We start from the raw sequence: 17011 nt of genomic DNA, 5'->3' as shown, positions 1-17011 counted from the left end.
CAACTTAGTCTACCCTCCACATTCCACACCACCATCTGTGCTCCAACCTTAACAGGCATCTGGGTACCTACTGGATTTTTCCGCTTTGACTTGCATTCCTCAGAATGTCCAAACAAAAATCCCAGAAGGAATTAAAAAAAGAACAGTTGTCCTCTGTACAGAGAAACCTCATGCCTAGTACTGGTTTGAATGTGCAAAGCACAAATCCAAATTCCTTCCTCCTCGTGGCCCCCTTTTGCTAGCTGTGCCAAGATCTGTGGCTTGTCACCTGGGCAGGGTCAGTCTGGATCCCTCTAGAGCAGTGGTTCTCAACATTTCTGTGCTGCGACCCTTTACACATACACTTTAATACAGTTCCTTGTATGGTAGTGACCCCCAACCACAAAATTATTTTCCTTGCTACTTTGTAACTGTCATTTTGCTACTGTTATGAGTTGTAGTGTAAATATCTGTGTTTTCCGATGGTCTTAGGCAACCCCTGTGTAAGGGTCATTTGCCTCCCAAAGGGGTCATGACCCACAGGCTAAGAACTGATGCTCTAGATCAGACCTTGACCAACAATGCATCTGCAAAAAAAAAAAAAAAATGCCAGGATGTCCTTCAGAAATGACCTCAAGCAGTTGTGGCATCTTTCTGTAACAGATGATCATGGGCCACCAAGAATCGTCAGGACAGTAGGCTGTCCCTAGCACATGGCAATGCCTGTGTATTTGCTGACCCTTCTCAGGACTCTGGTAACATCTTTACTCCAACAGGCTGTGAAGGATCTGTGTTCTGCAGCTCTCTAACGTGAAATCAAGCTCTGTGTGTGTGCACAGCTCCAAGACCACACCGAATGAGCAGTTATTTCCTACTGTCCAAAGTGGTGGGCCTCCTGTTCCAGCAGGAACTTGGCTCTCCCAGGCCCCAGATCCTCTGGGAAAGCTAGAGACATAAAACACTCCTCTCTCAGCCTCACTGCAGATTAATACAAGTCTAGTGGAAGAGGAACTTGAATGCACGTGGGATGAAGGGAGCCAGCTGCCTTCCTTTTTCATGTCCTTTCCAACTATGTCAGAGCATGGAGGAGGGAGCTCCGGCCAGGCTTGACCTGGAACTCCCAGGACCTGGTGGTCATGTCAACTCCGGGAACACACAGTCTCTTCTGGCATCCTGTCAGGTCACCTCCACTGTGGCTGGAAGGGAGCCTCAAGTCAGAGGGAGCTGCAGGAAGCCACTCATGGCTCCGTCCGAGAATCAATGAAAAAAGCTTTTAATAGCAAAAAAAAAAAAAAAAAAAAAAGTTAAAAATTAAGTAGCACGTCCTTAAAAATAAAATTTCCCAATGCCGAGGCAAAACAAGATGAACAAGTGGGAGCTGCTTTTAACCACAAGTGGACCAGCCAAGGAGAAAACACACAGAGACTCCTGAAACAGCGGGAGTCGGGCACGCTGAGGATGGCGGGAAGAACACAGCCCAGTCGCTGCAATGATTTGACAAAGCCAAGCGTGTTTGTGTGTGTGTGTGTGTGTGTGTGTGTGTGTGTGTGTGTGTGTGTGTGTGTATGCATATATATGTGCATGTGCACATGTGTGCAGGTGCATGTGCACATGTGTGTCTACATGGGAAGGTTGGTGGTTGATCTTCATTTTCTTTCTTCAGTTGAGCTCCATCTATTTTTTGAGACAGGGTCTCTCACTGAACTCAGCTTTTGGAATCAGCTAGACGGACTGTCCAGGGAGCCCCAAGAATCCTCTTGTCTAGACTCCCCAGCACTGGGGTTACAATGACAAGCTGTGTATTTAACTTTTTTTTTTTCACATGGATGCTGTAGATTGAACTCAGGTCTTCATGCTTGTGTGGCAAGTACTGTACCAACTGAGTTGTCTCCCCAGCCCTTCAGTGTAAGTGATCAATGCCCTGTTGGGATCAATGCCCAGTGGAGGAAACCATCCTAAAATTAAATTCACAACATCTGATGAAGAAGCACAAGAAGCCAATAGAGGAAGCGAGTTGTTCCGTCTAAAGTACTAAGCACAGTACCCGGCAAGTGGTACCACTGCCGCTATTCCTTGCGATCTATTCCGGAGTGTCTCCCTCACGTGCTCTAGGGTGTTACCTTTATGTTCTAGCTCCCACATGTGGGCCTGTGTGAGCAGCAACCCTCACAAGGATGTAAGAGGGAAACCTTGGACATTCAAGAGTTCTAGAAGGCTCTTTTTGGTTAAAGACCAGCCACAATTCACAGAAAGAATGTTGGGCAGCGGGTGGGGGGTGGGGGCATGACAGCTGGTAGTGGTGCTAGATGTAAAACAGCCAGATGTGGTAGCACACATCTGTAACACAAGCATTTCCGCGGCAAGACGGAAGATGAAGACAGGAGAATCACCAGGAAGCTCCGGAGCCTGCCACCCCGGGGTAGGCAGGATGACACAAACAAGGGACACACATACACACGCACTAATGAAGAACAGAGCTGGCGATATCAGAGGACATGAGTCCAGCAAGGCCTGCCCTCCACCCCGAGGAGACTCCACTACCTTCTTGGTCCTCCTCTGATAGGCGAAGGCGATGTCCTGCCTCTGCGCATTGCTGCGGTTAGTCAGGATGTTGACGATGGTGACCTCGTCCACTCCTGCGGAGAACCAATTGTGAACCGTTAACCCACCACGCTCTCCTACTACAAGGGACCTTCACACAGTGAAATCCACGTGCTCTTTTCCATACCCAACACTAGGATGTCAAGAGCGGCTCTTCCCTCTTCCCGACCCAACACAGACACTCTCATCGCCCTCTTTCCCAGAAAGTCTTAGACCTGGGGCCTCGACCCTTTAAATGTTTGTGCTTAAAAAAGCGATTTTATTCATGAATTGGTTCCTGAAATCAACCGTGGGAGGTGTGTGTGTGTGTGTGTGTGTGTGTATAACTCTGGCAGCCAGACAGAACGAACAACAAAGATTTAGAGGGATTTTAAATGAACATCCCCAAGTTGCCACTTAACCGGAGAATTAATAGACAGAACCTTCAAAATGAATTAATAGAGACAATTATTTATATTTATTGCAAGATTACGACTGTATAAATGGCTAGGTATAATTTCTATAATTATACCAGCTGTCATGACAAACGAGTCAGGCTTAATATGGCAGTTATATTTTAATAGCTTAATTGATTAATAGAACCACACTTATTGAAGGCAAGATTGTCTCAAGGAAAATACACATCCTGCGCTTTCACTCTTCAATCGGTGACTTTAATAATCAATTTTACAACTGTATTAAAAAAGAGTAAGTGTTTTAATCTAAATTAAATCTAAATTGGGAGTTTTGAAGTGCCGCCCAAATGTTTCAGTACCTATTTTAATTGGAACATGTGTATTTACAAAGATAAGCAATACCTAGTGGTATCTGAGAGTTTCCAATTTTATATCAGAAATATTCCACACATGTCATTTAAGTCAGGACAGCTAGGTCTTAAGGATTCGGGCAGAGAGAAGGCTCTCTCCTGCCTGACTAGGAACTTTGTTTAATAAAATGAAAAGTCTTTGCCACAACTGGGGAGGTATTCCGGAGCCTCTGAGCTCACAAGGTCACTCACAGACTGCACGCGGCTTGTTGAACCGGAAGTCGGAGGCATCCCAGAGCACTCAAGAGCCCAGAACTATGATGTCTGGGGGCAAAACAATGAGCAGATGGACACAGGATGCATTCTGAGGTTTCATGGTCCTTAGAAAGTTACAATTTCTGGGTATAAAAATAAAGATGGGGGCCGGGCGGTGGTGGCGCACGCCTTTAATCCCAGCACTCGGGAGGCAGAGCCAGGTGGATCTCTGTGAGTTCGAGGCCAGCCTGGACTACCAAGTGAGTTCCAGGAAAGGCGCAAAGCTACACAGAGAAACCCTGTCTCGAAAACCCAAAAAAAAAAATAAATAAATAAAAATAAAATAAAATAAAGATGGGGGCTGGGGAGATGGCTCAGTGGTCAAGAGCACTGATTGCTCTTCCAGAGGACCCAACTCCCAGCAACCATATGGCAGCTCACAACTGTCTGTAACTACAGTTTCAGGGGACCCAAAACTTCCCATGGCAAAACACTAATGCACATTAAAAAATCATAATAATAAAATTTTAAAGATAAAGATGGCTTCACATTTTTATATACTCATTTCAAAGTGAGGGCACACCAATAAACATACTAAGCCATTAACAAATGACTCTGACTTCAGCTTAGATTTTAGGGCAGTCAGTATAAACACAGAGTCCCTATTGCTAGACTTGGGTCAGCTCTGAGGATGCTGATGTCACCATGGATTTCCAATAAGGGGCTGGTTAAAAATCCTTTTGTCCACATACTGGAGTACTATGTGGTCATTTAAAATTACAGTGTGGAAATATTGCCTGATCTTGGGAAAATAAACAACATACAAACAAAAGCACAGATTGTAAACAAGTGGGCCCACTATATCTAATTTTTATTTAGTTCTTCATTTTGTTGTTGTTGTTTGTTTTTTCTTTTAGAGATGGAGTTTCACTATTTAGACCCAGTTGGCCTCAAATTCACAGAGATCTGACTGCCTGTACTTCCTGCATGCTGAGATTAAAGTTGTGTGGGCTACACAGAGAAACCCTGTCTCAAGAAAAAAAAAAGAAAAGAAAAGAAAGAAAAAGAGTATGTATCTGTGTATAGGACTGGATCTAGAAGCATATTTATCAGTTTTAGCAGTGATCATCTGAGGGGTAAGGTAACTAAATATACTTGCAAAATTCATCATAATGGCCATGGCAGGGGGTGAGATACACAGTGAATGTTGCACAGTCCTTGAACTAGAATCAACCAGTGACCTCACTTCAGAAGACACTGAGCATGATCTGGCACAGATCTATAACCTCAGCACTTAAGAAGCTGATACAAGAGGACTGCAGGTTTTGAGTCAGCCTAAGTCACATATCAAGGCTTTCAAACTATTAAGAAATAGGTTTTAGAGATGGGGAGTCCAAAGCTGAGACTGAGGCCCAGGTCTGCATCAGTGACCTGTGGAAATGCTGACTCCTGTGAGTCACACTGTTCACTGCCCACATTGGGGACAATGGACAAAGACCCACAGTTTCACATCGAAGCTCTGACAGAACCTGACATTAATCCGCATTTAGATGTCATCAGGGATGGTGGTAGATTTCAGTCAGACTCCTAAAGGTTATAAGTCAGAATGTGACCCTCAGCTGACCAGTACTGAAATCCCAGAACACTTACTAAAAACTCTGCCCCAAGCAGGCAATGTGGATCAGTGGATAAAGGCAATTGAGGCCGAACTTGACAAGCAGAATTTGAGCCTTGGAGCAACCCACATCATGGAAGGAGAGGATGGACTCCCCAAAGTTGTCTTCTGGCCTCCACGTGTGCGCCACGGCATTCTTTCACGTACAGTAAATTAATCAACCAATCAATGCGAACAACAAAACTCCTCAGTCCCTACCAGAGCTCTACTCATTAGGACTTTCTAGGACCTGGGAGCCCAAAGGCAGCATTTTAACACCAACTCCCACATAATCCCTTCCATGGGACTCACTGACAGAGGTGGGCGACCAAGGCTGGGGAAGGGGACATCTACCACTGTGCTGTACTGTGACACCATCGCCTGCTTTTACGAGGCAGAGGGTTGACTGCAGTCTTTGGGAAGGAAATATTTACTTTTCTCTAAACAACCCAGGCAAGAAATGACACCTAGTAAGAGAGAGCCACACCAACTGTAATCCCAGTTCTCAGCCACCAAAGAGGCATCTGGCATTCCTTTCAGCAGCCGGGTATCCAGTTAGCCAAACTGGAGGTCGGTCTACTCAATCAAACTCGGGTCCTCTGCAAGGGCAGCAAGCATGCTTAACTGCTGAGCCCCACTCAGGCGATCTTTTTAGAATTTACTAAACCTACTCAAACCTTAGAAGTTACAGTTGCCTAAGAGGGTATGTATTTGGCTCCCGGTGAGAAAACAACACACGGTGGGCACAGGGTAGAGGCTAAGCATGTATTCCCTGGGTGAGAATGGTCAGCTAATCTAATCATCTACATATTTTTGGTATTCCAACTGAAGACATGGGGAAGGTCAGCCATTGTTCTAGTCCACCTAAGGAAGGGCTTTGCTAAATGACAGCTCTAAGAAGGCATGACTGACAGCTGGGCTCCAGCAGTGGCGTTGGGGGCTTGGGTCTTTTCAACCATCCACCATATTTTTTTTCAAGCATTAAAAAGTTTCAAGTAGCTGGGCACTGGTGGCACACACCTTTAATCCCAGCACTTGGGAGGCAGAGGCAGGCAGATCTCTGTGAGTTCGAGGCTAGCCTGGTCTACAGAGTGAGATCCAGGACAGCCAGGACTGTTACACAGAGAAACCCTGTCTCTGAAAAACCAAAAGAAAAAAAGAGAAGAAAAAAAAAAGTTTCAAGTGTTGGCTGAATCCAAACCCACAAGGCCTGCGCCCGCCCTCCTCCTCTCTGTGGGTAGAAATCCCAAGTCTGCTCCGTCCGTACTCCTGCATTCCATGGAAAATGCGTGTCTCCACTGTCCGTGGCAAGGGACCAAGAGCCGTTTGGAACAGGATGCTGACTCACAGTGGCAGAGACATGCTGACTGCACAAAGAGTGGATTTCATTTGTTTGATGAGGGCTCAAGAGGCCTCAGGACAGGAGCTGTCTGCTTGGAAAGAAAAGGAGAATTGCCTTATCTAGGTCCCCAGAGGTAGGGGGCAGGGGTTGAGGACTACAGCTTCCTGGATATCCTGACATTTTTGGCTTAGAAGAAATCATCTTTACAACAGAGCCTGAAGTATGCCAGAGAGGACTGGGCCAGGGCCCCAGGGGTACTATGACAGTTAGTATTACCAACTCGACTAGATCTAGGATCTAGAGTCACAAACTTCTAAGCATGTCTGTGAAGCATTACCTAGAGAGGGTTAACGGAGGTAGGAAGGCTCACTGTAAATGTAGGCAGCACCATCCCGTGGGCTGGGGTCCTGGACTGTCTAAAATGGAGAAAGTGAGCTGAGTACCAGCGTTCATCTCTCTCTACTTCCTGGCTGTGGATGTAGTGTGGCTGGCTGCCTCCCATTCCTGTTGCCACGCCTTCCCCACCGTGATGGACTATACACTCCCATCGTGAGCCCAAAGAAACCCTCCTTCCCCTAAATTGCTTTGGCCGGGTCTTTCGACCCAGGAATGAGAAAACTAACACAGGAGGCCTCTGCATAAGCAGCAGCAACCAAGGCGATATTCCGGAAAGTATCTGGAACTCAGGCCTGTATGACCTGGGGGCACCCTGCTTCTCTCTCGATGCCTGGCGTCCCCAGATATAAAACAGGGACCATGGTAAAACTCCTTTTGCTAGGACACAATAAAGACTGAATGAATGATAGGAGGCAAGTCCTTCCCTCGGCTTCTCTGAACAGGCCTAGCCCTTGCCTGGATTCAATGACTGGCCTATGAAAATGCAGGGCAGACAGAAAACAGGGCCCTGTTTGCTAATAGTGCTCAGGAGATTAACAGTACAGTTTCAAGGTAGACTATGGAAGCTCCGTGAGAACTGGGAGAGAAAACGTATACTCAGGGGAGGGGCTGAGGAACCTCAGGCCTCTGACAGGTGTGGTATAGGCGTGGGACATGGACCCAGGTCAAGGACAGCCTAGCTTAGCTGAGTACCCAGGAAGGCACTTTAACCCAGAGGTCAAACTTCTATTCCCACTCTGTTCTGATGTCACCTTGGTTAAGTTTCTTAGAAAGGACCCAAGGCGGCCCTGGGTTCGATCCTCAGCTCCAAAAAAAGAAAGAAAGAAAGGACCCAAGGCCTAGTCTACTTTGTTATAGACAAGGGATGCATTAATAATCCAGAACCCAGGGATGGGGATGTAGCTCAGCAGGGAGCATGCTGGCCTAACATACATGAAGTCCTGAGTTTGGAACCAAGCTCCACACAGCATGGGTGTTGTGGTGCATACCTCTAACCCTAGCACTTGGGAGGTGGAAACTGGAGGGTTAGAAATGCAAAGTCACCCTTGGCTACAGAGCAGCTTCTAGGCCAGCCTGGGATACAAGAGACCCTGACTTAAAAAATAAATAAATAAAGCCCTTCTAATGCTCAGAGAACAATCTAGTATGTTTCCAAAATTCCATGTAGTACCAGCAGGAAAACACAAGGAAGCAAATCCAATCATAAACGGAATAACACGTGTGAAATAGGGGCACCTTCGGATGCCCCGCTACTCCAGTCACCTCAGGGAACAGGAAAGGACAAACCTGAACAGTTGCGACAGAACCCAGCAGGCCCACTCTTCACTCAAGCCATCGTGCAGATAGATGCCAGATAAGAATCCCATTTCTTCTGCTGTTTCTGGGTGAAACTGGTGTTTGGATTTCCTCAGGGGACAGAAGGGCAGTCTCCTCTTACAAAGGAGAAAGGGATGAGGAGAGGTAGCCAATGAAGGCTGATGCCAGCGATGCCAGGGCACTGGGGACTCCTTGCCCTGTGTTTTCTAGACGCCTGGTACCTACACAGCTATGCAGACAGTGCCCGTAGAGAGGAAAGCTGTGACTCCACAGGGGCCTTCTCTGCCTCTGAGAAGAACTGTAAGATGAGGGCTGGTCCTCAGTGACCCTGAAGCCCAAGAGGGAGGCCTCCTCAAAGGAAGAGTGGACAGCTTCCCTTCTAGCAGAACGAGATGGCCCTGGGCCAATGAGTTCCAAAGGCCTTCCTCACAAGTGTGCCTCACAGCGGCAGGGTTTTCTTCAACCTCCCCAATCTTATAAGTAAGAGGTTCTGGTCCCCGGCCAATACACCTCCTGGCACCCTCGGAGAATATACTCTCTTATTGGCTGCACTCAGCTGCTTGCATTCCCCTCCAGGTGTGCAAGTGAAACCCAAATTACCAGTCCTGGCTCACTCTCCAGTGCATAGGAGGGTAGTCTTGCAGCCTTGCTGGGAACCTTAGGTAGTTCTATTTTAAAATATAAGAGAAAAGAAGCGCAGAAACTCACTTCTGTAGTTGGGCTCGCTCATGAGGAGGGGGGCCTCGCCCTTCCGGAGAACACAAATACTGCTCGAATCAAAACTGGCAATAATAGAGCAACTCCCGGCCCGCCCTCCCCTCTGCAGACGCCAAAGCTGCTCGGATTCATTGGCACCAGCGCTAACTCCAGGGCTGAGCTGCTGCTAATTACCATCTATTTCATGGAGTCGAGATTCATCCTTTTCTAATTTAGCTGACTTTCCTTTCTAGTTATTTGGACCCATATGGTAAACCATCCCCAGCTGTGTTGAACACGCCATAGTATATATTTAACCCAAGGCCATTCTAGACCAAGAGACTCCTATGGATCGAGTCTCAGAAACCTCTTGCTAATTAAGCAATATCACTACTTTTGCATGGCTTAACTCAGCTTCTAACGAGACATAAATTACGTAAGGTGTTGCACGGTCTACCTCAGGCCAGAGAATAAACACACGACAACACTGCACTGGGTTCAGGTAATGTGAGGAAAACACATTCAACATCCCTCCAACTAGAAACAAAGCTGGCTCCTGAGAGTGAGCTAAATTCCGTCGGTGAAAATGGATCAAAGCTCACGGGAACCATTCAGTCTTCTGGGTGACACCCAGCCTCTGTAATAAACCTTTGCTTCCTGTCCCGCAAACGCATCTGTGCCCCCTCTGTGCTCTGAGACCCGTGCATCTTTTGAATAGTATATGTGGGTTTTTGCCTCCTCACACAATCTCATGGTCCTGGGCATTTTTAAAAGGTTAAGAGGGCTGGAGAGGGCTCAGTGGTTAAGAGCACTGGCTGCTCTTCCAGAGAACTCAGGTTCAATTCCCAGCAACCACACGGCAGCTCAAGACTGTAACTCCAGTTCCAGGGCTTCCAACACCCTCACACAGACACACATGCAGGCAAAACAGCAATGTGCAGAAAATGAAAATAAACGAAGTTTTTAAAGGTTAATAAATAAAACCGCTTCAGCAGAGACTGATTTAGAGGGCAGTAAGTGTGACAGTGTGGCAATGACTATGATGGAGGCGTGGAGTGGGAAGACAGGAGGCAGGGAGGCGATCGACTCTACACAGCTATAACCCCAGAAGTAGGGCGACAAGGGGAAAAGGTTCAAGAGCTTGAGCTAGCCTGGGCTGCACTGCAAGACGATGATTGAGGGGCGGGGAAGGGGGACACTGGAGTAGAGCCATGCTTGGCAACTGTAAGGGACTCGGGGATAAAAGGAGACATACACCTCTGGAGTAGCAAAAGCAGAGGCATCATCGGCTAAGGGACACTGTATGGAATCAGAGATGAAGCTAGGAAGAGAAACTGTAACAGAGGCAGCAGGGAGCCACCAGAATGCCCAAAGGTGAACTCTCCCGGGTGCTGGGAGAAAGTTACCAGGGTAGAGCCAGAGCCAGAGCTCCACCCACTCTGCCCCTCCTGTTACCAGGGTGGAGCCAGAGCCAGATCTCCACCCGCTCTGCCCCTCCTAATAACTGTCCTCATGCCCAGCTTCGTCCCATGCCCAGTCCTCACGTTTAATAGCAGCTACTCTGTTCCAGGCAGTGTATCCCGGCTCCTCCTCTCCTTGCTCTTACTAGCCTGAAAGAGTCCAGCTTGCCTGGTCTGCGTCAGGTGCAAGGTCACTAGGGAGCAGACAGCCGTCCCTCAGCCCTGGTTTGCGTTTCTATGAACATTCCAGGTTTGCCCTGTTTCCTTTGATGTCATGACAACACCAGCTCCTGATAAAGCATCTGAGGCGAAGGTGTTCGGGAGTGTCTTAATCACTCCAGATTCCTGTCGGCTCATTACCTAAGTGGTGTTACTTATCTGAAATATCAGGGGCATGTTTTTAATGAACTCGTCCTGCCTGTCTCTGGAAAGGCCATGCATAACCATCATGGAAAGTTTGGAAAACATAGAAACAAAATACACTGAAACCACAAGAAACAATAATTCATAGCTTCATAAGTCACCAGTGCCTTGTTTTCCCCCTTTTCAGTAAATATTGTAGCTGTCATAATAACATACGGTATACTATATTTTATTGCCATTTTCCTGCAGAACTGACAAGTTTAAGGTGAGTGAATGTTAAAGAGAGCATATTAAATTGTCAATATTGATAGATAAACATCAGCAAAATAGACTTAAAACAATACATGCGAAACCTTTTATTGTAAAGAGCATCCGACTTACGAAAACTGTTATTTACCAAAACCACTTGGCACAGGCACACACACACACACACACACACACACACACACACACACACACACACACACACACACACACACGGCAGAGTGGTTCCAGCAGCAGCACTGACTGAGCACTAATGCTGGGGGTTGGATGGGTTAAAAGGAAGAAGAAACAGGTGCCCTCGCTAATGCTGGACCACAACTGGGATGCAGATCCGATAGCAACAGCATCAGACCACACACTGCCTTTCATGCCTGGAAATGGTCGATGACAAAGTGTTGAATCTAATCCTAACAGCTAGGGGCTGTGACATGGGTCGGGGGATGGGCAGAACCTATGTTCAAATCCAAGTCTGAACCAAGGCCAACAGACACGAAACATGTTAACTAACCCTCCATGGTGCCATATGTAAAATGGGAATGGCACATGGCATCAGAAATTAATCTGAAGGTCAGCTAAGCAGGAAGCTCCAGAATGGCTCAATGCATTATCTGCCCATGATAAGCACTTAATAAATATTGGTGAAGACGACCAAGATGATGACGGTGGTGGTGATGTCAGCCATGCTTGCCCACACGGGAATGTGGGAGCCCATGCCTCAGCCCTCAGGGCTTTCTTCGCTTGGGAACTATAGTGTTTTCCTGCTAACTCAGGGAGGGCCTGGGAGTGTTTTTATTAATGTGAGCATTTCAGCTGTGTGGCTAGAGCTCATCTGTGCAGTCTCTACATTCCAGCGGGCTAAGAGCTTTCTCACACAGGGATAAAAAGCACCCTTTGTGCTCAGCTTGTAGAAGAGAACATCTTTGTCTACCGAGTTAACTATTAACCTCTAGGGAGTTTCTGCAAAGGTATATGGAGAAATCACAAGAATCACGTGCCCTATGGTGGGTGAAAGAGGAATTGTTTTAAGAAAGTGGGTTATATGTAGAGTGTGTGTGTGTGTGTGTGTGTGTGTGTGTGTGTGTACATACGACTGTGGTACCTGAAGAGGGCATCTGCTACTCTGGCGCTGGAATCACAGGTGGTTGTGACTCGGCTACACCGTGAGTTCGAGGCCACCCAGACAAGGAGGAGACAGACAGACTTTGCACGGCCTACCTTTGGTCTTGACAGCCGTCTCGATGTTCAGAGCATCCCTCTCGGCATCAAAGTTGGTGTAGGGCTTGACTGAGCCGTAGGCACTTGGGGGTGTGGAGTGCTGAGAGGGGAACACACGTACACTCAAATAACACGCTGCAAATCCTCTCAATGAAAGAACACCCCGAGACCAGACTCTGTACTCCCACATCTCTCAAGAATTCTAACCACTCTCATGCCAAGTAAGTAGGTGCTAACAGGCTCCCACACCCCGGCTGTCTTTTTATATGCAGTTCATTTTGATGCTGGGAATGGAGTTGAACTGGTGGAGTACTTGCCTAGCATAGACTAAGCCCTGACTTTCATCTCCCAGCACCACAGACACTGGGCTCGGCAGCCCACACCTTCAGTCATCCTCGGCTCCGTTAGGAGTTTGAGGCCAGCTTCGGCTACATGAGACCATATCAAAAAAAAAAAAAAAAAAAAAAGGAAGAAAGAAAAGCTTGTTTCCACAAGAGTTGGTCTTCAAAGGTTCCACTAGTTTAGACCATACCGGGCTTCTACTCTGCATTTTACTTGTAGTGAGAGCTTCAAAGCACAGGGCGCCAAGCGAGGGATCTGAGACCAGCATCTATTCAAGTTTCTGAAGAGAAAGAATCTGGTCTAGCAAGAATCTGAACTAAGTTAAAACTGTGGAAATGTCTGAAAGATGAGTGTGCACTGCCAAGTGTTACTACAGGCCTGTGCTGCCCAGAGTGCAACCCATTCAACAGTGACTTCAGGCCTGGGCACGTGGGGCCGTTGGGAGAGTGCTGGTCCCGAATGCAGGGAGCCCTGAGTTTGATCCCCAGCAGCATATGAGTGGGGAAGGGTGACCCCAGCACTGGGAATGTGGAGGCAGGGGAATCAGAAGTTCAAAGTTATTCTTAGGTACATAACAAGTGTCAGGCTAGCTTGGGATAGATACATGAGGCCCTGATCCCAAAATAAAGACAAATAAGCTAATGAGCAACACTCATCCCCACACCTCTGTGGGCTGTGCAGGGGAAGGGACTTTCTCCAGGTCTGGGCTGTGACTGTCTTTGTGGCATCAAGGTGGGTGCGAGCCAACCCACATCCTCTTTACTGTGACAAGTTCCTGTTCCTCTCCCTTCTCCGGGATGCCCCTGCCTCCTGCTCTGCCTGGCACATTTTCCTTATTGTCTTTTAAGCAGTCCTCCCTCTTTGGGTGCCTGTCAGAGCCCACCACTTTCCTGAGCTGATGAATGGGAATCTCTGGCCAACCCCCAAGACAATGGCCTACTACTCCTCTACCCATTCTCTCTTCTATGCCTTTAGCTTCCCTCCTCTTTTGGAATGTTCCTGCAGGGACAGCCTGGCCCCAAATGAAGGGCAAACAATGGGTATGAGTGATGTGGCTTAGACTGGTGGGCGGTCCTGAACCATCTACCACTGATGCATCCCCTACGCGGTGGCCCTGCACCCTGCAACGCCCCATTTCACAGCCTCCCTGGTACATACAACAAGTGCCGGTGACACGTGAGGATGACCAACCTCGGGGCAGTTTCCATGAAGAGTCAGCTGACCGGGGTGATGTCAACGGTCTCCTCACCCACAGGTTTCCTGAGCCAGCCCAGCACCCACACCATTGGGTCACACTAGTGACCACTGTGTCACTAGTGAAGGGTCACAAGGAAGCAACTGAGATCCACACTCCCAAGCGTCCCTCGGGAAAAACTAGAACTCTAAGCTCAGGGTCAGACATCCGTTCAATGGGGCCAAATGGGTTCATATTCCTAATTCTGAAACACAAGTGTATTATCAAAGTTTGCCTTGGCTAATTTCACCACTTTCAGGCATGCTCAACCTTGTGGCCCGAGATTTCTATCAACAAAGTTCATGCTCACAAAGGAGGTGAATGAGCTACAAAATAATGTCCCCTGGTATTTTAAGTATAATTTTATGGTGGGCTCCATCCATACCAATCTCGGGGTGCATGTGGCCTATGGCTTTGTAGGTTGGACATCAGTGGCTCAGGTAGGGGATGCTCTGGGGAGCCTGACGAAGTGACATAGACACGTGAAGGAAATTTCAAGCAAAGCGCTTTCTGGAAATGCTTTCTGTATTTGTTCTCGGTAGCTACAGACATTGGGCAGGACTCTAAGGAAAATCCTGTTCTGCTTCTTAACAGGGCCACCAGTAACTTATTGACAAGGGCAGGTAGCTGGCCGTGCATCCACATCACACCCGGCTCACTGGTCAGGTGACAGGCTGTCGTCATATCTGTGAGTGGGAGAAAGGTGGGTGTGGCTCTGTGGTTGCTCTAGAGACATAGAGAAATGGATAATCGGACATCTATAAAATCCACTTATCTGAAAATTAAGTTATTAGGTAAACGTGATCTTCCCTTACAATAATGGGCAACATAGGCCATTTTCGAGTTTAGTCCCATCTCTCCACATGTGCTCCTAAGGTAGAGTAACTTCAAGAGCTGACTGAAGAGCTCTCTCACGCAACTTTTATTTTAAGGGTCTCAGGCTAGCCTCAAACTTGATGTATAGCCAAGGATGACTTGGAACTTTTAACTCCTCCTGCCTCCATGTCCCAAGTGCTGAGATTACAGGTGTGTACAGCTGGCTTCTGCCGTGCTGTGGATGGAACCTACGGCTTCACGCAAGCTAAGCTAGGCATGAACTCTGCCAATCTGGCCACAGCCAGAGCGACTTCTCGTGAAATTTGATACCAAGGACAATCTAATTATCAAAGGCATTAGATAAAATCTGTTGGAGAAACAAATTATATAACAGCAAGACTTGTCTAGGCTCTAACAGTGGGCCAAGTTCCAAGACAAGGCAAGATTTAAATGAGGAAACAACAAAAAGGCTTTATTTAATATTCCACACAGTCTGTGTGTGAGCAGGCCCATTCATTTGCACATTAAGGGAGCAGGTGCCCCAGACAACAAAGAAGAGTTTGTATGCAGGACCCAAGGTGTCACCTGTCTTTTGAGTGGCTCTTTAAAAGACAAGTTTTAATTCTGAGCTTCCTCATGGCCAAAAGAAAAACAAAACACAACAACAGCAAAGCCCTATGATTAATTACATAATCACCCTTTTGAAAAAGATACATTCTGGTTTACTTTGTAGAAAGCTTTCCCAGGTGCTAGATTAGAAACAGAAAAGTAGAGGCTCTGAGACCCCACCCTGAGGAAGCTCTGGAGATGATGGCTGCTTCACACTTTACTTTGGGGATGTGCTCACTGGTAGGTTATCCACAGGCCAGTGAAGGCAGACTCATGAACACATGGGCAGCACCAATTGGATCCAGTGGGATGATAATAATAATAATAATAATAATAATAATAATAATAATAGCCATAGGCTATTGCCTACAAGAATATTCCAAACATTCTAAGAAGCCTAAAAGACACTGGAATTGTTTTTTGGCACGGCTGAAGCTTATGATAAATAAAACCTCAAGGCTTGACATTGAAAACTCGCATGTCACCAAAGCAGTAATTACCACTCATGTAGTAAGTCCGACAGAACACAATTCCAGCCATTTCCTCCTCAATGATGCTGTCCAAGTTCATTCGATGCCAAAAAGGGTTTTAGCACCATGACATTTATTTCAAATGAAACTGCTAGGAACAGTTAAAGCAATAAGGAACCGGGGCGCAAGGGAGACACCTAATAATGACTGAATTATGGCCCCATTTTCCTTGTGTATACAGGGAGATCAGAGCACAGTTCAACAGATGTCCAATTTGCAAAATCACACAAAGTGAGAGATGAGATACTTACATCGCCCTCCAAGCTGAGCTTGCACAGGATTTCGTGGACAGTAGACATTTTGAAAAACAACTGAAAAAAAAAAAAACAACAACCACAAAGTCTTAATAAAGGAGGCTTTCTTTCCCCCAAACACAGCAACTCATCACACTAATGTCTTCTTGGACCACTGCATTGGAGGCTGTCAAAGCAAAGTATTTTCTCAAGCAGGCAATTCTCAATCTTATCACTGAGAAAATTAAAGCTTAGAGACGGGTGCCTTAGGTTGGGGATGGATTACTAAACTGATCTATCTCTTGCTCTGGTTCAACAGGACCTGGTGGGCGTGGTCTGTGAATGCAAAACCTAAAAGCTTCCTGTGGCCAACACCACTGGTTCAAACAGAGAATGGACTTTTCCATCAAAAGTGATAAGCATATCAAAACTGCCATTACTTGTGTGTCACTCTCAAGTGACTTCACATAGTAAGGAGGACAGGAACTGGGATTAACAGTGGCTCCATGGAGGCCTGATCCCAAAGGAAAGTGTTGAATATTAGCCCCACAACCATTTCCTCCAGTGGTACTCAGAAGATGCTGAGGCTGAGTGATGGATTCCAGTATAACATGCTTACCTCATGAACATAAGGACCTTAGTTTGACCCCCAGAACCCATATGAAAAAAGCTGGGAGACTCATGGATCTCTGGGGTTCAGTGGCCATCCAGTTCAATCTATTCAGCAAGACTCCAGTCAATGAGAGTTCTTGCCTCAGAAAACAAGGTGGGTATCACCAGAGGAGAAATGACACCTGATGGTGACCTCTGGCCTCCACACACAAGTGCACCCGAGCACACAGATACGCACACACATGCAAAGAAGTTATTAAACCGTTCATAAAATGCAGATAGACCAACTTTCTGATATGAAGACGTCTCATGGAGGGCTGACCTTGGATTTAAGATTTAGAACAGTTG

At 46.9% G+C, this 17011-nt stretch overlaps 1 protein-coding gene across 1 annotated transcript in view; it reads right to left on the bottom strand.

The window, feature by feature from the left end:
• The window catches only part of Anxa2 (annexin A2), a 42135-nt gene that overhangs the window by 13640 nt on the left and 11484 nt on the right, over positions 1–17011 (bottom strand). Inside the window, exons 2-4 of the mRNA XM_052713407.1 lie at positions 16070–16129; positions 12288–12387; positions 2521–2615 (exon numbers count right to left, since the gene is read on the bottom strand). Of these exons, the coding sequence (XP_052569367.1) occupies positions 2521–2615; positions 12288–12387; positions 16070–16117 (243 nt within the window). The 5' untranslated portion in view covers positions 16118–16129. The remainder of the gene's footprint in view (positions 1–2520; positions 2616–12287; positions 12388–16069; positions 16130–17011) is intronic.

This window comes from Peromyscus californicus, unplaced genomic scaffold, assembly GCF_007827085.1.
Source record: "Peromyscus californicus insignis strain IS unplaced genomic scaffold, ASM782708v3 Scaffold_11__1_contigs__length_118956290, whole genome shotgun sequence".
NCBI lineage: Eukaryota > Metazoa > Chordata > Mammalia > Rodentia > Cricetidae > Peromyscus > Peromyscus californicus.
Note: the sequence above shows the minus strand (reverse complement) of the source record. Positions and strands in the feature narration are given on the sequence as shown.